Source organism: Trypanosoma brucei, chromosome 7, assembly GCF_000002445.2.
Source record: "Trypanosoma brucei brucei TREU927 chromosome 7, complete sequence".
Classification (NCBI taxonomy): Eukaryota; Euglenozoa; class Kinetoplastea; order Trypanosomatida; family Trypanosomatidae; genus Trypanosoma; species Trypanosoma brucei.
Genome location: NC_007280.1, coordinates 1,022,183 through 1,044,816, shown reverse-complemented (window position 1 = coordinate 1,044,816; position 22,634 = coordinate 1,022,183). Strand labels below are relative to the sequence as shown.

Sequence of the window (22,634 nt, the reverse complement as noted above, 5' to 3'; positions counted from 1 at the left end):
CCCTTTTTTAAAAAAAAACAAAAAAAAAAAAAGAAGACGCCTACTTACTGACCTTTGGCCCCGGTAAAGCAAAAGATTTCTAAAAAGAAAAAAAGGAAGAAAGAAAGAATACATCCCTAAATATTTTTCATTCACTTTTTGTTCCGTTTTTTTTTTCCTCCTTCCGCACGTTTCGTGATTTTTCCCCCCCTTTTTTTTCTTTATTTTATTTTCCTTAAATTATCCCTCTTGCTCTCTCTTCTTCTTCTTCACCTTCTCTCGAGCCGTTTCGGTTTTCTCGTTTATTTTTTTTTCATATTCGCTTGTCTCCGCCATCACTTGACACCGTCAGTTTCTGTATCACATCCGTGTGCATATATTTGTGTATTACATTACATTTATATATATATATATATATATATATTATCTTTTATATATTTATTATATATCTAATATAGATATATAAATATATAGATATATTTAATATAATTTTTTGCGTGTATTCGCTTAATCACTAGTTCCTGTTGCGTTGAGTTTCGTTCCTTTTTCATCAAGTCCTGTTATGTGGGGTCTTGAAGAAATATATGTGTAAATGTCTTTTTGTTCTCTCATGTCACAAGTGGAACTCCACACCGTAGCGGAAGCAAAAAAAAAAAAAAGAAACTTTTAGACAAAACCAAACAAAAGCAATAAAATAAAATAATTAAAAAAAAAAGAGGACGTTTGAACAAGAAAAACGGAATAAAACAAAGCCAACCAAACAAAAATGAAATGTAACGGCTAGCTAGTGCTCCAACATATATATATATATATGTGTGTGTGTGCATGAAGCCATCCATTTCTCACATTTCCTTCTTTATGCTTTTTTTTTGTTTATCCTCTTCTTTTATTCCCGCTAATTACTCACACGGAGTAATCAGTGAAAAAAAAAATGAAGAAACAAACGTGAATGAAGTTTTAAAAAAAAAAAAAGACAAATGTTGTTGTTGGTGGTGTTATTATGGCATCTCAAATATCCTACACATCGTTGACACTTTTCGTACTTGAACTCATCAATGGTTCAACGCCTCGGAGTCTCTGCCTTCTATTATTGTGATTTTTTAAAAAAAAAATTATTAAAAATAATTTTTTTTTTTTCTCTCTCTCTCCTTTCTTTTTTTTTTTTAACTCTCTCGTTTCCTTTCGTGAATTTGCAGGTGCAATTCGTTTTTTTCATTTTCAAAAAAAAAGAAGAAAGGTCTTCCACACCGCAGCCACTTTCACTAACGCTAAAACAACAATAAAATATAGCAAAGAAAAATAAAAATAAAGAAAAAAAAGAGGGGATGTGCGGGTCCCAAAAGCAAAAAGATAAAAAGATAATAACAATAATAATAATAATAAAAGCTGTAATAATATAATATAATATAATAATAATAATAATAATATAAGCGATTAAAATAAGGAAATTAGCAAAAAAAAAAAAACAACAACAACAACGAAAGGAACATCCGTGCACATTTCCTCCTCCTCCTCTTTTTTTCACTTTAATTTTATTTTTATTGCCGCGCCTCCGGTTCTGACGGCGGTGGTGCCGCTGCCGCAAGTAATTTCATTTTAATTATTTTGATTCCCCATCCCGTTGATATTGTACTAATATTATTATTACATTTAATTACTATTTATATTATTACTATTATTAATGTAAAAAGAAAAAAGAACTAAAGTGCTTCCCGTACCGTCCTCTCATACCGTCATCGTCGTCACACTCATCACCGCACGTCCACACACATACAAAAAAAAAAAGAAAAAAAGAAGAAAAAAAGAAACTCATAACATAATTAAGTAAAGTGCAGCCAGCTAAAAAGAAAAAGAGAAAAAAAAAACAGCGGCAATATTATCACCACTAACATGTCCTAATGCCACCCACCTCCACTGGGAGAAAAGAGGGGGGGGAATATTAATGGAATGAAACAACGAAAAACTGCGCAAATAATAATTGAAAAAAAAAAGAAAACGAACACCACTAAACAAATCAAAATGGGTTCGCTGAATTTCTTTAGTTTTCAAAAACACCGGTGGAGTTTCTTCTTTTTTTTTTCCTTCTTTTTGTTTTCTTGTTCTTTTTTTTAGAAGTGGGGAAAGGAGGGAATCAGAAAGCAGCAATTTATAAATGGCACGGAGAAATAAGGAAAATAACGCGCGCATTCACGGAGTCATTCAGAGGAGAGTTAGAGAGGGAATTGGAGGGATACATATATTATTATTACTATTTTATTTTTTTTATTTTTTTTATTTTTATTTCCGTTTAACTCTGTTCCTTATGGAAATAAAATAAAAGAAAGGGGAATTCCCCCCATCTCCCGAATTCCTCTCCTGTTCCCTCTCCCCCTTCTTTCCCCTCCTTTTATTATTATTATTTTTTTTATTGCACACACAACACTCACGTGTGTTTTGTCTTGTTTATTGAATTCCCATTCATTGCTTCCAGTTCGCATCAAAACAAAAATGATGGCAATGTTCATTTGTTGGTCTGGTTTCAGTGACTTGATTTCTTTTTTCTTATCTAAAAAAAAAAATAAATAAACAAAAGAAGGGGGAGACTCCCGAATGCGCGCGCACATCCAATCCATTGCCGCAAGAAAACAAAAAAAATTTAAAGTAAAATAAAACAGAACAAAACAAGGAAAAGAGATTGTACAAGTGTACAAATGTAGGTTTCTTCTTCTTCTTAAGCAGTGGGGAAACTTTTCAACTTCAATTAGTAACATATCAATAAATACATGTTTCTCCTCTTTTTGTTTTTTCTTTCTTTCGACTCCGCTTCAGTTTCATTAGGTCAAAACACACACACACACACACGCACGCACGCACGCACACAAATAAATATTTAACCAATATTTTATTCATGTCACTTTCATTCCTTCTCATTACTTGTTATTTTTCTTCTTTTTTTCTTTTTTTTCTTTTGGTAAAAAGGGGTACAGGGAGGAAAGGGTCAAGCGCATGTAGCAATAAGGAAACAAAAAATGCGCAACAAAATAAAACAAAAATAACCCCTCACGCACATCAGCACAGAGAACAAACGGAAAAACGGAAAAGAAGACGGGAAATAGGAGTTAAAAAAGTGTTGTTTTTTTTTTAAAGTAAGAAAAGAAGAGGATGCGCGCAGCCGCACACACTTCACAAAATTCCTTTCATTCGTCCTATTCTCAATCTTTAGCGAAACAAACATTTACTCATTCATTTGCCCATTTATTTCTCTTCTTTTAAAAAAAAAAACAGTTGGTACAGGCAATGACGGCAGGGAAATTTTGTTTCTTCACTGTGGAAGTTATACACACTAAAATAATAATAATAATAGTAATAATTTACATGCGCGTGTATGTGTATGTGTACATTTAACTTGGGGGAAAAGAATCGCTTTCTTTATTTTTTTTTCTTTTCTAGCAGCTCAACTAGTCTCATTTTCCCCCTCTTCCTTGGTGCTTCACCAACCCACAAACCTTTTTTTAAAAAAACCCTTTTGGACTTGCAATATATATATATATATATTCATGTTTGTTTCCTTCACTTCTTGTTGGTTTCTAACTTCAGCTAGTTTCCTATCATTTTTGTCTTTCCTCGTTCTTTTTTTTTTATTTTTTTCTCTTTCCCTTTGTTTCCCTCATCTCTATTTGGCTATTTTAATTAATTTCTTTCACTTTTATTTTTTTTTCTCTCTCTCTCTCTCTCATTTTTCGTGTGTGTGCTTGTGTGCGTGCGTATGCTTGTGTGTCCTGTTCCCCCGCCATCACCTCTTTTCCTCCTTTCGTATAACATTATGCCCCTGTTTCATAATTAAATAACTATTATTTTGAGGTTATTTTGCTTTGTTTTCGTTTTACCTCTTTTCTTCACCACATTTGTCGCTGGGGGTTTCTTCTTTTTTTTTCCTTTTTTTTTCAATAAAGGTGGCTAAAGAGAAAAAGAGGGTAGTCGGGTAACTCAGATGAGGTGCTAAACACAAATGAATCATAAAAGTAAATGTATTTGTATACGTTCCAATACGTGCACGACCTCCATTTGACGATAATGTTTTTTTTCTTTTTCCCTTTTCCTTTACTTTACCTTACCTTCTCTCCCTTTTTTTTTTCTTCTCTCTCCTAAATTACCGCTCATTCCCCCACTAAATTCACACCCATTTGTTCACCTCCCAATACAGTTAAACATTTCTCACTCTTAATGAGGGGGAGGTGGAAAAAAAAAAAAGTCGTCCAAACGAAAAAGAAAACAAAAAACTAATGTCGGTGCCCGTAGCAAACAGCCTGCAGCTACCTGTGCGAAACACGATAGCCGTAAGTATAGGGGAAACAACAACGACTGTGGAAGAAACAAACCAAATAAAAAAAATTACGAATGTTTTAATCCATGCGGATGTAAGCAGGAATGAACGGAGGAAAAATGAAAGTGGACCAAACCTGCTGACAACTGAGACGGAAAGAAAATGTTCGTACGCCCACGAATAAACAAATATGTAAATGAATCTTTTCCCTTTTCCCCTCTGTGTCTCTAAAGGTTAAAAAACATAGGGCGGTGGCAGTCGGTATTCCATTGTCATTGGGCGGATTACAGTCTCCCACCATCGGCTCGCTGCTTTTAGCCACTGATCAAAGGTAAACTGCAGCGTGAGTTCCATGCGGGGGCACAACACCGGCTGTAAACTACCGAGAATGGGTTGCCGTCGGAACGCTGCCGCACCGTGGAGAACAGCGCAACCACCATGCAGGCGGCCAACATATGACTGCTCGCAAGCGATGGTACGCTCATACCACCTCGTCGCGATTTTTACGAGGGTTGCTTGCGAAATGCCACAAGAAATCATGCTCTCTAAACACGGTGGTGGCGGTGGGAAGTAACGCATACTCGTGGGAGGTGGGACGTCAGCTAGAGAACGCCCGCCACGAGTTCGATCACGTGCGCGCCCCTTCCGGCGTGGCCGCCCGTCAGGGAATTCCCGCTGCCCTGTTTGAGAGAGCGGACGTTCAATAGCCGAAGGCACCACTGCTGAATGACCAGGTGCGAATCGCGATGACCCATCCTCCACACAACTGAGACGCATCACGGGACTTGAGCAACCGTTCGGAGAAGGCCCACGGCCCACCATCATGCAACCTGCCGCCCGTTGCTGCATTTGTGGTTGACTGTTACCACGCACACCGTAGGGATCATGGCTGTATTTCATCAATGAGAATGAAGATGGGGAACGTGAGGGCCCAATGGCCGCTGACGGAGGTGTTTGCGGTACCAAGTTAGAGGATGACAGCTGCCAGTTCTCCACCCAGGCGAGGCCATTGTGAAAACGGACGCTCGGGGTATTGCAGTTCGAAGAAGGATGTCGCGATCCGTTCTCGAGATTCATGAAACCGTCGTCATAGCGCATAGAGAGCATTGGTGTGGGGGCTTCATCCGGGAAGTTGTTTATGTTGCTGCCATCGAGGCTCGGAAAGAAATTGGGGAGGCTCCCGGACGACAACGTCATCGTAATTTCTTATTTTTCAGCTTTTCCTTCTCTCCGCCTTCCGTGTCTTTTCCTTGTTGCTGTGTTTCCCTGCCCCCCCGTCTTTTTGCTCCTTTTCCCTTTCCTTCGCCCCTGCGCTGCTTCCTCCCCACTTAGTGTCTTCACTGGCTTCCTTTCTGGCTCCTCCGGGAATAACGAAGCTAAGGGTTACTTTTCTCTATTTCCTTCGATTATCTCGATCCTTTTTATTCGTTAAATGTGTTTTCTCCTCTTATTCGTTTTTTTTCTCGGTTCCTTGAGGTCTGTGCAAATAGCTTCTAGCGAGGATTCGCTTTCGCCCGATTTGCACACCGCCGTCTAGCTCAAGGTTGCACTCTAAATCAACTTTCTGTGGAGAGCAAAGCAACTTAATCCCGAGCCGACTCTACCCCGTGGCGTGGCGCACAGAAAAAGAGGAGGCGTAGGAGAGGCACAATAACAATAAAAGTATAGGGAATTTCATTAGGAAGGATGACAATACAGGAAGAGGAATGAGCGCCTTGAAAAAGCAGACCAGTCAAAAAGTAGCAACCACTACGCTCAAAAAGTCTAAACAAATGAACGCGGAGTATCGACGGGTGCTATATGAATGACTGGATAATCAACGAGTGGAACTGCGTTTCCCACAGCCAACCTCACGACAGATAAAAGGCAGCACTTACAACACTTGATAAAAGTAAGTGAAGAACAACGGCGGTACGCTGGGTGTGTGTGGGGGGAGGGGGGAAATAGCGTGGTGATGGCAGCAGCGATAACCATAACCATCTCCCGCAGACTCAAACTGTAAGAAACAACTGTACACAATTCATTTACGCCAGATGAGGTGAGTAACCCTTCCTTTATTTATTTTCGTTCCTCAACCGGATGAGGCAAAATACAAAGTTAATGCCCCTGCACTCATCCACTCCGGCAGGCTCCACCTTCCATTGTCACTTACTTGAAGACATGATACTCATCAACGCGACCTTGTGGCACCACAACCGTCTGAAGCGGTATGAACGGTCTCCCTGCCAAAAATATGCCCTCCGCTTCCGCCTGATTGAGACGGCGGGCGGATATCGGCATGATCTCAAATAGCGGCACCCCTGTCGTGAACTTGAACGCGAAATGATGAATGTTCGCCTTACCAGCACCCATACGACTTTCTGGGCTCTTTTTCACAACCGGAAACTCCTCGTAATCGGTGTGCATTGTGAGTGTGAAGCTCCCGCGGGGTAGACGACGGAGGATTGCAAGACGTGCATTCTCCATCTGCGACTGCGTGACCATACCGAAATCCGCAGTTATGAGGCCCCATTGCCCGCGAATCAGTGCCGCTTCGTTATTGATATAACGCGGATCGCCATAGCGACGAAACTGTCTAATGGGTCGACCAGTCTTCGGATGCACGTAGTGGTAGGCGCGGGCCAACAAAGTTTGTTGAAAGGGTGACGGCATTTCCTCCTATCCTACCTACCTACATAAAGTCACTTGGGTAAAGCAACAGATGCGGAACGTACGGTTCACCTCCCCCAAGCCTTATCCTGACACGCTCAACGCTCAGTGCCTTCTCAGAGCTTCTAACACACAACTTACAAGCCTGAGCAAAGGTACACAAATACGTGATGACGAAAGGCGGCAACCGAGGTGGTCGCATCACCAGTAATGAGACAAGGGTGAAAAAAAGAGATATGACAACTTTATCGTGAAGAAAACACAAAAGGGCATACCGGTGTCAAAAGAAAGACATGGTAGGTGTAAGACAAACCAAAGCCAAACAATGAGTGGAACCAAGTCAATGATCATACAACCGTATGCGCAGAAATGGCGTTTAAGTAATAAAATAAACACGTCTGGAGCTCTGGGTAACGGAAAGCATCAACGAGGGCTCTTGAATGGAGTAACCTTGCTGATGCCGCGCCAGAGCCATAACTTCAGCAGCTCCACCCTACGAGCAGGTGCAGCATTTCGGCGGGTGGTCCTCATCGCACCCATAACCGCCTCTCCAGTCGGTGGTTTCACGACAGACGGAACCGTCGCCAGGGCGGGTGGGGTTTCATCGGCCACTGCGGAACGCACTGTCGTTAAGCGGCTGTATCCGCGCAAGTGTTGGCTTACCCATGGCGCTGACCAAGCAACCCATTCCGGTGTGAGCGTCATGTAGCCGCGGCTCAGGTCTCGCAGCATGGTGTCTGTAAGACCTCGCCCAGGTCTCAGGCTCTTAGTTGTGTCAACGTCCGAAGCCAGTTCTGTTGTTGTTTCTTCCGCATCGCGCCGGGCGGTGCAACGTACCCCAACTTCACGCCGTGGCATCACGTGACCTCGGTGTATTTTGTACCCGAGCCGATGGATCAGTTGGTGCCAGTTCCATACCTTTCGTACCAACTGAAACTCCATAGGGGCCTTCTCAACAAATATGCTTTCAAGCGTTTTCTCATGAACTCCAATCGGTGGCTCACCGAAGGAGGAAAGCGACGCCCCTGCGCAGGAAGCTGGATCGACACCAGCGCCTTCAACCCTGTGGCCACCGCCGACCTCCGTAAGGGATTCATTATCACCGTTACCAATGCGACCGCTATTGTCACTATTACTTTGTGGGAGACGCCTTGATTCTGATATAGCCTGAGTTGTTAAGGCCATCAGTTTGAACAGTGCTCGAGCTGGTAGAGCGGCCGACTGCTTACCCCCAGCCGCCGGCGTGCCTGATGAATCCGCTGCGGCGAAGACGCACGACCTTGTCTCCCCCTCTTTCAATAAGGATAAGAGACCGCGGTAGAGTTCCGTCCGCACACGCAACGACTTCGTTACTCCGATGTGTCGGCCCAAATTTAAGTTTTCTTCATAGGGATCCTCGATACAAAGCTCGTACCTTGTAGGGTGTCGCTTCACATTGCTACCTCCACCACCACTGCTCACTGAGGTGGAAGCAACCGGTACAACGTCCTCAACGTGCCACCCTAGCATCCTCTTCGTTGTTATTCCCGGCCGGTTAAGGGAAATTACGTTATGCCCCCAGTCGAATTCAAATGAGTAAAAATAGAAGAACCCCACAAGCATGTCGCCGGCTGCTTTGTACAGCTCCTCCCGCTCTGTGTTCGTAATCTCTGGGTCTATCATCGGGGTGTACCTGGGGTCAAAATCGGTATAATTTACGAGTGATTCAGGAATTTCAAGAGGATCCACGTACGGCACATAACCCTTCTGAACAAGGTAATATATCCACATTATGTTGATTGCATAACTAGTAAAGTAACCGTTAACGGAGTTATTCACACCACTTGTCTTGCTCCAATCTTTAAGTACAATGGCTCCTGGTCGAGCGCACGGGTGACTAAGTAAGTATTTCCGTAGAAGAGTTGAATTGCGTATGCCAAATGCGCGGAAGCTGAGATCGAAGTCAATATTATACAACTCTGGCCTGCATTCATCATGCGCCGGCTGTACCTTTGTGCGCAGTGATGCCGAGGCAAGTGCCGGGCTGCACATTGCTGCCCTAACGGCAGCGGTAGTACTTTCGAGTGTGGCTGACATCATGTCGGAGGTGCGGTTCCACCACACCTGTTGCACCCCAGTGGGGCCCACAGCGTCGCGTACGCTTCCTTCCAGTAGCAACCGATCCTCGCGCGTGGCAGGGCCATTCAAAATAAAGCGAATGCTTCGAGCTACAACGTCTTCTGCGTCTCTTCTTGCGACGGTAAGGATTGGTGACGAAGCATGATGTTTAATAATTGGCACTCTAGCGTGGCTAATTGGCTCCAAATTTACAAATGAAAACCCCACCCGGCGTAGTAGCTCTGTGATGGAACGCACAGCGTTCTTCTCCAACGGTGGCCAACTTCCACGCTCCATTGCATCAACATCAACGACGGCAAAATCAATATCCGCTGTGCCGTCCCACACGCCCATCGCCACAGAGCTTCCAAATATAAAGACACGTGCTTTATCATGCCAGCGGCGCACAACACATTCCAGTTGTGCCCGGGCACGATGAGCCTCCTGCATCTTCGACTCCCCCGCATCACGTTGCGCGGCCACGTGGAATATTTTCTTCCCCCACGATGTAATGGTGTTACGACGGGCATTTAGAGCGCGGTTCCACACTGGATTAAGTTTTTGTGCGATACGACGCAAACGGGCATGATCTGGTAATAGATCCGCATGGTGCTCCTCAGCGTGGGCAAGCAACGCTGCATGAGTTGTGAACACAGCATGCGGACAGGCATCGCAAGAATACAACCGCACACCACCACGAGGCCCTTCAGTGGTATCGTCCTCCCCATACACATCAGCGTCGGTTGTCGACTCAACCTCATCGCCCTCAGAAGCGTCGCTACCGTCCGTGTCCAAATTCCCATCACTCTCATCATCGGCAGTGACGCCTATAGCGCTACTTCCTCCCCCTGCTTTTGCGTCACTACGGCCGGTGGAGACGTACGTACCCATTTGCGCACCGTCGCCTTCGACACACGAAATATCAATCCCGTGACCCGCATTTTTTCGTTCCCTATCAAACCTGACCGCCGCGTCAGTGCTCGTATTGGCTACGGGAGGAAGGGAACCGGGGAGGCAATCCCTCACCGACCTATTTTGCTTCCCGCCCGCGGAAACATTCGCAGACTCATGTTTAGGATTCGACATTTTCGCTCGCCGCTCATCTTTCTGGTCATAAAAATCAGCATCCCCTTCCGCATTGTCGTCATCCACGTGCCCGTGCCGCTGTTCACCGCCTGCCACCATATGTCGTTCAGTGACTCCTTCTTCCTCACGTAGCCCCTGCTGAAGCAAGCGGTGGTACTTACTTACCATATTTGTGTGAATACAAAACACAAACACGCAACACAGTTACACACAGTCCTTGCTCTGTGCCTTTCTCCGCCCTGTGAATGCGCAAAAAAAGCACGCTCTCCGGCGTTCCAGCCGCAGGTGCGTACGTTTCTGCCTTAACTTAATTAACCGCAGTCAATCTGCTTCACTTCTGCTGCTGCTACCAGTGTCTGTTAACTCGTTTCTGCTGCGTCGTGTACTTCCAAAGAAAAAACAGTAGGCACGAACGCGACCACAAGTTTGCAAACATAAACTATGACCAAGATGTTCAGGCACGGAAGAAAAGAAAAGAGTTCGTCGGTAATTTAGCATGAAATGAACCGTGGAGGAAGAGATGTATGTGCAGCGCGAAGCTACAGTGGGCCACTACAATTTGAAAAAAAAACGAAGGAATAAATGAACTCGGGCATAACGTAACCTAATCCACGACTTCCTCCACGCTGGACCGTTATGTTCGGGTGAAGGAGGGGGTCAACTGCAGAGTAACATGTCTGTTTCAGTATGAAGAGTGGCAAAAGGAGGCAAACAAACGGCAAGAGCCCAAGATAGATAACGATCTGCGCAGGTGCAACGGGTGGAGTGTCAACTGCAACATGGCACGCACCCCACACTTTCCTTGCTCCCAAACACTCATTTTCTCTCAACCCTAACTTTCCGTCAAATAAGGGTGTTGCCACTACCCCTGGCTCCAGACAGAACAGTAGAAGGGTAGGGGTAAAGACGATACAATGCATGGTGGTCCACTTCGGCGCGTAAGACAACGGTAAGTGCCCCCCGGATGCATCAAGACTTGTACGCACTAATCGACCAAGCCCAGAGCGGCTGTCAACCCGCTGCACACACACACACACACAAGCACTCAAAAAAACTTAGTTTCACCCTCAACCCCTGCTGTTGCGCCCCTTGAACTCATGCCCTCACCCCCCCCCTTCTCTTCACCTTTCCCTCCCCCCTACCATTTACCCTTTCCATTGTTATGTAAGACATTTTCTTCCCCTTATTCACACCATGAGACTGACCACGCACCTTCACGCTTCGTCACCACATCCTCTAAACGGCCCAGAAATGGCGATGCAGTTCCAGCACCGCCACACCCACACAGGTCACCAGTAGCCGTGCTTGCATCCCCGCCCACAAAGCCGTATATCCCTCCTCCGCAACAATTGTGCGGGCACAGTGGAGCATCCCCTTGTAGCGGCGACCCGTTGTGGAGGAAGCAGTGAGTTGCATGCGGCGACTAACAACTTCAAATGGTTGAGTTAAGAAACCAGCAACGACGGCGAGGCATCGGCTTATGCCATAAGGGAAGCGATTATGCAGGGTGCTGGGTAACAGCTGCAACCCGTAATAATAGGTTCCCCTGTACAGAAAGACTGCAATAGCATCGGCACCGATGCAACGATAGAAACCGCTGAATCCCCACCGTCGGAATATGCTCGCCACCGCCTCCGTAGCTGTAGCATATCGGTACGATTCCTCACCCCCCTTCTCGCCTTCCTTAATCTCCTTGTTGTTTTCACCGTCATCCTTGTCAGGATTTTTGGACTTCTCCGAGGGAACAGGTGCAACAATGTCAGCCACGTAGTTCGTCACTATTGTGCTGTGTAGGCCCGTGGCAGGGGTTGCGAGTAAAACTGCAGCGGATGTGGAGCTGAGTGAAAGAGTCAAGTAAGTCCACGGGTTCATCGACTCGACGAGCCTGACAGGGATGGCCACCTGCAACGCGAAAGACACCAACGTAGAGCTTATGTTCTCAACAACGGTCGCAGGGAGAGAGAGCACAGCGTCAGTTAAAAGACCACGGAAAAATGACCTTACGCCTTCCTTGACATACAAACGCTTTATGCAACCAAACACTCCGCCAAACCCCTTTGGTGGTAGCCGGCCTTCCCGCACCAACTCACCTTCTACGGTGGCCAGTAACGTTACACGATACGACGGAGCCATAACTGCACGCTGCGCAAACGTTACGATCAAAAGCGCTGTCATGTCGAGAAGGGAGTCTTTAGCAGACTGGGGAGAGTCGTATAGTTGATCGTGATCCATTTGTATTCTGCCACAGAGTGAGTGACGAGTACGACAGGTCTTATTCGATAAATGTTACTCGCCGAGATCTGAATTGATGACAGATACTCTCTCGGTGTTCGCACCCAACGCTACTTTTCTCTGTCACACGTATATTCCGCAGGCACCGTCCTAACAGGTAGATTTTCCTATCTTACCCCTTCGACCCTCGGTAGCACAAACATGCAAAGAAAAAAAATAGTGGAACCGAACGGACGAACGAGCATCCAAAGGGTGGGGGAGTTCCACCCAAAACAAGGAAGAGGAAGCAAAGATAGGTGCTCGTTCCGGGCTCAACAAGGTTGAGAAACCTGATTCTTCAAGCACACACGCATATGTATTCAAACACATATGTTTGATGAACGAATGAATGGGGTGGCAATTGAGTAATTCTACACGCAGGCACACGCACCGAAAAAAAAGGTGAGTTAAGAGACAGGCCCCGTGGGCTTCTGCAGGTGCAAGCAGCCAAGCGTAACAAAACTTAAACAAAAAATAGATGGAACATCATTTATTGGCTATGGAGACAGCAACCGGAAACACTACCCCCGAGACCAAAAAGTCCACGAAGGAAGGTGAGATATTTTCCAAAAAAAAAGCCATAGTGAATGTATGTGGATCCAATAATGCAATGAGCACTAGTGGCGAGAATAAAAAAGCCTCGCCCATTCCCATGTTGGTAACGCTACCCACCCGTTGCTTCAAGCCATACGTGCACGCACGCCATCCCTGCCACAACTTTATTGACATTATGAAATCAGGAAAAATGAAGTGCTTTGGGAACCGATTTCACTCAGCAGCCACACATACTAACCCGTTCAAGGTCCCGTAAACCCTCCACCACGCACAATAATTGATGTCCTTTCCGGTAACAATGAACATCTCGCTGTAGTTACGTCCACACACACACACACACACACACGAGGAGGGCAGTTTTGCTTTGTGTGAGCCCACAACATTGGAGCCCGCTGCTGCAGTGATCAATAACATATAAAAAGTAGTGCTTATGGCCATGGTAACGGGGACTTTCCTCCAAAACATACTTCAGACTCGAGGAGCGTCATTAAAATGAGGCATAATGACCACTCCCACAAAATGCGTGATGATGAGCCTCAAAGGCACCATAAGGAGGCTTATGTCCAACCCAACGAAAATATATATATATATATATATATCCACGACCCCGAAGCTCTCGAAACAACACAAACGGCACGCCATGCAGAGGCGGGAAGGTAAGTTTCCCCTACGTACGGCCGCAGTCGCTCCTCACCGTTCCTTTGTGCCGATACTCTGAAGTATAAGTAAAAGATTTGCTGTCTCGAATGTCCATCAAAGTTAGAGCAATCAGAAGCGACAAACAAGGTGCCAAAGCGTCCAATACTAACGGGCCCTAAAGGATAATGGGTGTTAAAAACACATAACGACTGTTGCAACCGCTATTGTGATTATTTGCGCGAGAGCAACAAACAGAACGAGAAGTATACCCTCCAAATGGTCTGTGTATGAACCCAATACACCCCTCTGTGTGGTGTGCTGCATGCAAAAAGAAAAACACCTCCATTGGATACCCTCCGCCCGCCGCGGACAGGCACCCTTTTCGCGCACTGTGATAGGTCAATTGGTAGATGGTCGTGGGTCAGTTGAGATAAAAAGTGAGAGTAATCGTGGTGGTGAGAGGCTTTACAGTTCGTCGCAGGAATAATTAAAAAATCGCATTGCTGCACGAGTGGCCGTCGATAGCGCAACTGCACGCACACGGGGACCCTTATAAGGGCTATTGGCTACTCTGTAACGAGTCTGCTGAACGCCGCATTGTGGGAGTGACGGCGCAACTCTTCCGCCGCATCCTGATTCTGATGAGGTTGGCTGATTACGTCCGGTTTTGTTATTTTACTTGCGCAAGGTGCCAGCCCATGGCGCCACGGCGAATTGACCAGTATCACAGGGTTGCAAGCACGGTTCTTCGCACCACCACAGACAAGATATGGTCCTTCTTTCAACAACTGGTGCACCACACCTTGCTCTACATTGAATTAAAATGTTGTAACCAACGGCGCCACTTTGAAGCACAAAGGAAAAAAAAAGAAGTCAAACGAGGTGTGTGTGCGTGTGTGTGTTTGTATCCGTGAAGTGCATAATGACCCGATGCGTTTATTGTCTCCCCTGAGCAGTTATCAGCAGGCTCGCATTACAATAATTGGAAATTGAAACCAGCCACAACTTAGAAAGGGGCAAAAAGGTAGCGGGCTCGCCACATGGAACAATGAGAAATGGCTGGTGAGGAGCACGGCGGGGGGTAGACCATCATGCCTCAAACACCACAGGTTCTAATCGTCTTCACTACCGAGTAGCTCCTCAAGGACACGACCCACTCGGTCGTACTCTCCTCCATCCGAAACCGGATTGGTAATCAAGTGCCCCGCAATCGCACAACGCTCCGCTACGGAAAGTTGACGCTGCTCCTTCGCAGCCCACCCAACCACGGCTTTGTAAATAGAGTGATTACGAGGGGACTTTCTGGCTACTTCTTGAATAATCCGCGACCTCCCGCTGGCGAGGGCCATTTGGAGGGCGTCCTGCCAGCTCCCGTTCCATCGATCACGTAACAAAGTGGCGACGGTATCTTCCTCCCTTTCGAAAGACAGAGCTAATTCAGTCCCTGGGATAGTAACTACACATGGTGAAGACGAACACTTCTCATCTGAGGCAGGCAGCTCCGGTTTTGCTGACGACCAGGTTCCGTACTTCGGGATGGTGGCTTCCCTCACCATCACACAAGCTGCATCCGCTACATCCACATCACCCACAACACCGCAGGCTAAAAACTGTCCACACATTCGTGGTGTAGGGGCCACGGCATCCCCAACCGCAGCTCGCCACATGGCCCAGAGATCAACGGCCAACCCGGGGTGGCCACTTGACCGAAGGGTAAAACAGGTCTCTGCGAACATGTACCCATCAACAGCATGGGAACCAACAGATTCAAAAACTTGCAGTGACTCCTGCCAACGCCTCGCGCTAGCAAGTAAAGTCAACAAGCGACCAATCTCCTGTATCCCCATAACTGGGAACAAACATGTGTGTTCCTTCATACAATGCACACCGTGAGAAATGTCAGTACAAATATGGTTCGCCCTGACAAATACCCTAACAGCACCTTCCCAAGCCGCTCCATGCGGTACTGCCTCACAAACCAATAACGCCTTTCGCGTGATGTGCAGAGGATCTGTAAGAACAAATGGTATGCTGCGCAGCGCTAGTACCCAATCACCGTTGTTGATCAGGTGGTTTAAGTCTTTTAGATTAGAGGCCCGCTTCTCCCCCCCAATAACGGTAGCCACCATCTGAGGCTTATTTTGGATGCACCCTCTGTTCGAACCGTAGATAATGGTACCGGCAGTTTTAGGGTGTAAAGAACCGTCCGCCAACCGAATTGCTGTACGGCTAAACTGACCAAAAAGATGTTTCTCCTGCGATACCAGACGGCCAACTACGGCAACGACGCCAGCAGCGCTCGCTCCGTACTTGGGTAGTTTGTCAAGCACACGCCAACACGAAACATTTTTCTCCTGCGCTAGATACAGGAAAAAAAGCAACTGCATTGCTTCACGGTTTGTCGATGGCATGAGAAGGGTTATGTCAAACTGGAGGGGTGACAAGAAACCGTCCGCTCCCCCGTGCGTTGGCGACGCTACCTCTGTCGCAGGGTCCTGCAGGGAGTGAGACGCAGGTGGTCGTAACAAGATTTTCTCAACTGTTTCCAGATGGCCGTGTTCCAAGAGCATAAGAATGTACACCTCCGCGATGTTTGCAACTGCCACTGCAGCGCCATGATAGTTCTCATCGGTGACATGCGAGGTACACCCAGACTCAGCACAAACCGCAGAACCGCGGTGAAAATCGTGGAAAAAAAGAAGCTTCTTTAGTGCCGCTCGGGTGCCGCTACGCCCACGAAGGCCACCGGACAGCTCCGACAGGCTGACTTTAATAAGTTCCTCAAGAGAATCCAGTAAGTCTGCCCGCCTCAGAGCGGAAGCGAGTGGAGAGAGCAGCTGCGGCGTCCGAAGCGAATTATCACTCTTGCATACTTCGTTGTAGTAGGTCAGCAAGTCCTGCAGCTGCTGCCGCTTATTCTTACAAACCTCGCCGGATCTGCTTATGTTTGCTGAAACACTAGACACGTAATTGCGCAGCAGCGCAAAGCGCTGCGCCGTGCGGTCCGGCCCCGGTTGCAAAACGTCACCCAGTGCACGAAATCTTCCCGATACATGGAGAGTTGTGAACCACAACGAAAGCTCATTTAAAAAATACCACCGTGCAAGGGTCACAGACTCAGCTGTCCCACACCCGCTGTCCGCACATGTTGAAAGCAGTGTGAGCACGTTGGTCCTGCGACAGCACTCTGATCCGCGCGGAGACACAAAGGAAGCGGCAGGTAAAAAAAGCACGTCTACGAAATCTCTCACAATATCACCACGGTGATACTTGCGACAGTTCGACAGAATTCTGGAACACGCACACAACAACTCTTCCCAACTGCAATGGTTTCTGTCTCCATTTTTATACCCAACGAGTTGCCAGAGACTTTCTAGCAACCACTGCCAACGTACAACCCGCTGTACAAACGAGCGCTTCACGTCGAAGAATGGAGGTGCGCCCTCAAAAGCACGTATTCGGTCTTCCTCACCTGCATACCGCACCAAACCACCAGCGTGGCGGTGCCAGCTGACAGAACCAGTGCCTTCATAAGCAGAAACCGGTTTCCCATGGCACTCCCAGATAAGTGCGCAGAGAATGCGGTCCCAGTTTCTTTCACGGCTCTGCATTAACGGATGCTGACAGGCGAAGTACATATCACGTTCGCGGGTCGTGTCCACATACGTAAGTAACTCCGGCAAAAACCATTGCGTATGAAGTTGCACTTGCAATAGAGAGGGGATAGCAGCTCCAGAAACGCTGCCACATTCTCTAATAATAGCACGTGTTACGCGTTGAACAAAGCGATGCCAGGCTCTTATTCCGGAGGTTGGGACAAGGGCTGCGACACAACCAAGAAGTTCAATATAAAAAACTGCGCTAGATGCGATACTACCACCTCCAGCTGGGAATTCCATGTGGGAACCTTTGCCAGCCCTTGTTCCTAGAAAAGGCCCTAGCACACGCGACAGAAAACGTAGCAGCAATAAATGCAGTGTCCCAGCCGCTGGACGACTCCGAAGAGCCCTCTGCACCGAGGGAAGGAGTTGGCGTCCAAACACTGTAGGTAGCACACGAGCATTAGCCCCGAGCTGGGACTGCATTACACGCGTCAGGAGTGAAGGGCATGACTCACTAATATCGTGCTCCACTGCAGAACGCAGAAATGAATCCACTGAACCGTTTTCAACCAAACGTTCCAGAAAGGTGGTTCCTACAGTTCTGTGGGAGAGCAAACGAGGCTGAGGCGGTTCACGTCGCGAAGGTGCGTCGTCGTCGTCGCAGAAGAGATAACGAAATACCACCAACCCGGATGGCGGCAGCGGCAGAGGGAACAGGTGAATCAACATGGAAGGCAGGGGAGCTGCCGTTAACGTATGGGCAGCTTTGTTCTTGTGGTTGTCTGACTCAAAAATTTCCGCCAGACTAACAAATTCCTGGAAGACAGAATCACTGGCGCCACCATGGTACCTAGTGCTTAGCCTCCGCAGCACTTCTAACCCACCTTCCAGCGACACAAGTGCCACCATACCGTGCAACATAAATCGAAGTTTTCTTGTCTTGAATTGATTGACTCCCTCGCCCGATGATTGTTGTGGTTGGAACCAACAGCGCACGAACAACTTCTCCGCTAGATTTTGCACTTCAGCGACATCACTTGCACCAATTTTTGTTGTACCCGAGAGTTTGGTGCAAAGCAATATCCATGACATACCGTATTCCACGAAGTCCTCACCGGGAGCATCCCCCTCTCTCTGCGACTGTCGCGCCATCAATGCAAGATCCAACGACTCCTGAGTTTTTCCATCCACGACAAGGGAAAAAGTTGCGAACTTCATCAAAAGTTCCGATCCAGGGTCGAATTTAAGATTCGTCGAGCATTTCCTCCAAACGGCAAACGCGCTCTCTACGTGGCCGCTGCGCAGAAACTCGAAGAGAAACATTTCAAAAACGTCAGACACACCAGTCTTTTTTCCACTACACTCCTGTGCTTCCGAACAATGCTCAGAAGATGACAGGTGTGTTAAGGTATAAATTAAATGAATTGCGTCCTGCCATTGATTTGACCGGGTCAGTTCGCGCACCCGAGCAGGTAAGGAATAAGGCTCTTCAGGTGTCGGTGTCACCCGATAGGGTCGCCTCTGCATGTGAATGGTCAGTGGACCGGCTGATAATGCCCTTACACCCCTTTTGAACGGTGGCGGCTCCACACCAACGTAGTTCGGGATAGCAGAGCCCACCACCCCCACACTCCGTCCCTCCACGGGTTTTTCATTTCCCATAAACCCCAGGACACCGGCACATCTACGGCACAGAGAAAAAAACATCATCACTGGCCTTGAGTACCCATACCTGGGAGCGCAAAGTGAGGGAAAGGTCCACGTTCTTCTTATGTTTCCTTGCTTGGCACAGAACAACAAATGACGGGGAGAAGTCATCTCCAAAACAAGGTCAACACTGAACAAACCGCATATAAACCACAGTGGCATGTGAAGTCATTATTTAAAAAAAACGTGTGGATGCAAAAACACAAAAATGATGACGACCATCAGTATATACTTATGCTCAAGGATACATATGCTTGCTCGTGTACACGATGGGATCCAACAAACTAACGGCATGACAGAAAAAAACGCAGACCTTCTCGAAGTGATAGTAACGCAGCGGCTGCATGCCTGTACATCAAATACCAACCCAGAAAAAGAGTGAAGTCCACAGCATCATCCGGAGCAAGTACCAAGAGCCAAATGTTGTATTTTTCCCCCGGTACGTACTCTCAAATGAGGCCGAAGAAATATTAACAGGAAAGCGCAATAGGATTTTAAAGAAATTTTCTCGACACCGCAATATAACCTGCCGCGCGTTTCCTCGTTAATAAAGCTGGCACTGCATTACAGAAAGCTACGAAACAACATGGAAGAGCAGATGAGCAAACTCAGCATCCCGGCAAAACAATCATGCTAGGTGTTAAAATCGCCCAAAGCTTCCAAAGCGCCTATTGATAGCACAAACTTACATGCTTGTGAGTGCCAGTAGACACAAATCTTCGTCAGTGACCGCTGCCAGTGAAGAATCTAATACATCTCTACAACTTATTTGAGCCTTGCGGGCCCCGGCAACTCCACGGGCGCGAGCGCCGCCTCTTTGCCGATGGTTTGTGTCATGTTAACTCTTTTGAAAGTATCCAAACATGGCAAACCAGACTGTGTGATATTCAAGTTAGGACCACGAAACGGTTCAGCTGTTATTTTGCCTGTTGACCACGGTGCATGTGTTGGCATAGACCATTTCGTTCGTGTGTGCCACGTCCGGAAGGGTCGCACTTGCTTCTTCACTTTCGCCTCTTGCAGTGGGTCCGGTACCCACTCTACATCGTTGATAATACCACAAGGTTTTCCAGCACGGAAAACGCCGTGGATTCGCTTTTTCCGCCTCTCCGGCTCCCCTTCAGGCATCCACGCCAATCTGTCGTCAGGTCTGTAATTTAGCGGCCCTGCCTTGAAGTGGAAAATGCGACCACGGTCAGTCTTCCCGTCATATGGATCTGCTATCCACTCCGGTGCCTGACCAAAGACGTTAACCTTTCCCGTCTTGATGTTTGGACCGGCTGGTCCACCAGCAGACGCTGCCCCCGTGGATGCTTCCGGTATGTAAGGGTAACTACTAAACAAGCCACGTTTAAGAGGGTCCTTCCTCGTAAACATTACAGTTTTTCCTGGATGCTTGTTGTGTTGCGTCGGTTTGCCTCCTTCAACATCAAGTGGGATATCCCCAAGTCCACCGATTTGTGTCCCGTGTCCCTTCGAGAAGTCCATTCGGTCGCCACATGGCCGATTGTTTAGGTGATTAGGCGGTATTAACGGTTTGAATTCACCCCCTCCCCAATTTTCATACTGAAACTGGCCACCAGAACGAAGATCGTGGAACGGACAGCTCTCCCGCGCTAAGTGATCCTTCTCACAGTCATAAAGGTGATGCCAATTCGTCCAGTGACGGCGGCCGTCCCAATTTTTGGGTCTGAGATTATGAATAGTTTCAAAACGCCCCTCGGTCATCGTTTATCACAGCAAAAATGTGACGGCGTTCCTTCTCTAGAAATTTCTTTTTAATCCACAGTGCTGTTGAGGCAAGTCTTCGCCGGTGGTCAAGATGAAATATATATACTACAGAAATCCCCCCGTTTTGAGCCCTACTTGACTAGGGGGTGAAGACAATAACGTGCGCCACGTGGAAGGGGAAGAGAAAGAAAAGCGTGTGACTGTGGGTTGCAGCAACCCATGCACAGAGTGGGTGAAGAAGAGGCAATGACAGAAAAACATCTAAACCAAATGTGATGTTCTTGCTTGGTGATGACAATAAACGATTACGTGTCAAGTAGCCAAAACGTTACGAGCCGATAACATAACCTCCAAAGCACCATTAGTTACTTAAACCCCTTTCCCTCCTGCAAAAAGTGGCCTGTCATCGGCTGATCATCAGTAAATGATGGCAAACTGTTTTCTCCGCTATTCACACGCATCGATCCAAGAGACTGTTGCTCTGAAGCAGCTGCAAGGGGTTGATACTCTTCAACAGTGACACCATATTTACGCTCGAACGCAAACTCCTCGAATTGATAAATATAGCGCTCAAAAACTTCGCCGATAATGCCGTCATGTAAACCAAAGTATCGCATTTGCGAATCATGGAGTGGTCGAAACACCTCCGTGTACTCAGTTTGTCCGTTAATCATTTGCATCTTACGGTATCTGTCCACTTCAATGCCGTAGTGTTGTAGGGTTTTTGTAGCTAAACGGGTTGTGTGTCTCTTCAGATCACGATTAGACCAATGAACCATCCTGGATTTTTCAAAACTAGCAAGAAAGTCAATGGCATGTTCTGTCCCAGAACCAAACATTCCCAGAACCTTGTCACCCATCGTCACCAATTGGGTATCACTAGGGGGTTTCCCCGTGTAGAGACTGTTATGGAGAGCTAGAGCTGAGCACAGCGACGGTATACACTGCGAAAGTGCCCGGTGAACCCAGATAATTTTAACATCAGGAAACACCTCACAGAGCGATTCGATACTCAAAAGTGCAAGAGGGCTAAAGATAAGCCACCGCGTCCGCGTCAGTGGATTTTTGGTGCCATATTTTTGCTCCTCTATAACATTATTAATCGGGTTAACTTCCTGAGACACACATTCTGAAAAATGCCCGCATCTTTTATACCACTGAAAAAGCTGACACATGCGTTTAATATGCTCGTACACGGGAGTTTGATCCTCCTGCAAACACTCCAATAGATATTCGTCTAACCCATGCAAAAGTCCCCAAGCGTAGGACTGTGGGCACATTAACTGCAAGGTCAGGTCATCATCGATCTGTCCGGGATTCACTGTCCGTACACAGCAAAAGTCGGGATAGAGGGATTTAAACCACCTAAACTCTCGCTGGAATGCATCGTGCCGCTCTACATCAAGAAGAAGTGAAGGAGATATCGTATCACACTGCTTAAAGGCAAGAAAAACCCCTGAGCGAGAAAGCACATGAGCTGCTTGATGTCCATTACAGCGGGGTAGCCCCAACACTACCACTGGTTCGTCCACTATCTCCTTTCCAATTTCGTATCCATTCAAACGAAACACCTCCTCCGTAGCTAAACGTTCCGATAGCGCTCGTACGAGTCGCTGCCGCAACATAGCAAGGCCGCATCGTGACGCAGATGTCTTATTGCCACAGGCGGTGCAGAGTTTGCGCCACCATTTGATATCAGCAATGGAACTTGGAGCCGCCGAAACTGCGACGTTTGCTCTCCTGCAAGCATCTTCCAGGACCGACTCAAAGGAAAATGACTCAGACGAAATACTACCTGCGAAACGATCCAGGATAACACGCGAGATTGGTCTTCCCCTCGACAGGTCTCTCACACCCGACATTGTCTTCTTTAAAAACATCTCTTGACGACTTTCTTCTTTCTACTTGACGACCGACTGCGTTCAATATATTTTAGCGCGACTGAACCAATAAGATTAAAAAAACTATACTTGTGCCAGCCTATACTGGCTTTAACACATTGGTAAACGAGTGAC

General features: G+C 47.0%; 7 protein-coding genes across 7 annotated transcripts, besides 24 other annotated features; all 7 read right to left on the bottom strand.

Moving 5' to 3' along the window:
- Positions 1-22,634: part of a sequence feature (sequence corresponds to BAC RPCI93-5F10) that runs on past both edges of the window.
- Positions 10-35: a microsatellite.
- Positions 84-109: a microsatellite.
- Positions 179-257: a sequence feature (GA-rich).
- Positions 379-459: a microsatellite.
- Positions 621-751: a sequence feature (T-rich).
- Positions 1,075-1,104: a sequence feature (AT_rich).
- Positions 1,105-1,144: a sequence feature (A-rich).
- Positions 1,250-1,297: a microsatellite.
- Positions 1,338-1,406: a microsatellite.
- Positions 1,610-1,660: a microsatellite.
- Positions 1,754-1,787: a microsatellite.
- Positions 2,043-2,089: a sequence feature (A-rich).
- Positions 2,231-2,262: a microsatellite.
- Positions 2,364-2,388: a sequence feature (AT_rich).
- Positions 2,598-2,643: a sequence feature (T-rich).
- Positions 2,803-2,839: a microsatellite.
- Positions 2,874-2,928: a sequence feature (A-rich).
- Positions 3,306-3,329: a microsatellite.
- Positions 3,570-3,699: a sequence feature (GA-rich).
- Positions 4,036-4,105: a sequence feature (GA-rich).
- Positions 4,517-5,389, bottom strand: Tb927.7.3970 (hypothetical protein, conserved; the record flags this gene model as incomplete). Its single annotated transcript, XM_840927.1, has 1 exon — positions 4,517-5,389. One exon carries the CDS (start codon positions 5,387-5,389, stop codon positions 4,517-4,519), a length of 873 nt encoding a protein of 290 aa, XP_846020.1.
- Positions 6,431-6,934, bottom strand: Tb927.7.3960 (50S ribosomal protein L16, putative; the record flags this gene model as incomplete). The annotated part of the gene is made up of 1 exon (XM_840926.1): positions 6,431-6,934. The coding sequence occupies one exon, from the start codon at positions 6,932-6,934 to the stop codon at positions 6,431-6,433; it is 504 nt and encodes a 167-aa protein (XP_846019.1).
- Tb927.7.3950 (RNA editing 3' terminal uridylyl transferase 1) lies at positions 7,355-10,282 on the bottom strand (the record flags this gene model as incomplete). Its single annotated transcript, XM_840925.1, has 1 exon — positions 7,355-10,282. The coding sequence occupies one exon, from the start codon at positions 10,280-10,282 to the stop codon at positions 7,355-7,357; it is 2,928 nt and encodes a 975-aa protein (XP_846018.1).
- Positions 11,215-11,270: a sequence feature (G-rich).
- Positions 11,351-12,346, bottom strand: Tb927.7.3940 (mitochondrial carrier protein, putative; the record flags this gene model as incomplete). Its single annotated transcript, XM_840924.1, has 1 exon — positions 11,351-12,346. One exon carries the CDS (start codon positions 12,344-12,346, stop codon positions 11,351-11,353), a length of 996 nt encoding a protein of 331 aa, XP_846017.1.
- Positions 13,264-13,286: a microsatellite.
- Positions 13,518-13,539: a microsatellite.
- Positions 14,692-19,050, bottom strand: Tb927.7.3930 (hypothetical protein, conserved; the record flags this gene model as incomplete). The annotated part of the gene is made up of 1 exon (XM_840923.1): positions 14,692-19,050. One exon carries the CDS (start codon positions 19,048-19,050, stop codon positions 14,692-14,694), a length of 4,359 nt encoding a protein of 1,452 aa, XP_846016.1.
- Tb927.7.3920 (hypothetical protein, conserved) lies at positions 19,654-20,616 on the bottom strand (the record flags this gene model as incomplete). Its single annotated transcript, XM_840922.1, has 1 exon — positions 19,654-20,616. One exon carries the CDS (start codon positions 20,614-20,616, stop codon positions 19,654-19,656), a length of 963 nt encoding a protein of 320 aa, XP_846015.1.
- On the bottom strand, positions 20,985-22,499 carry Tb927.7.3910 (hypothetical protein, conserved; the record flags this gene model as incomplete). Its single annotated transcript, XM_840921.1, has 1 exon — positions 20,985-22,499. One exon carries the CDS (start codon positions 22,497-22,499, stop codon positions 20,985-20,987), a length of 1,515 nt encoding a protein of 504 aa, XP_846014.1.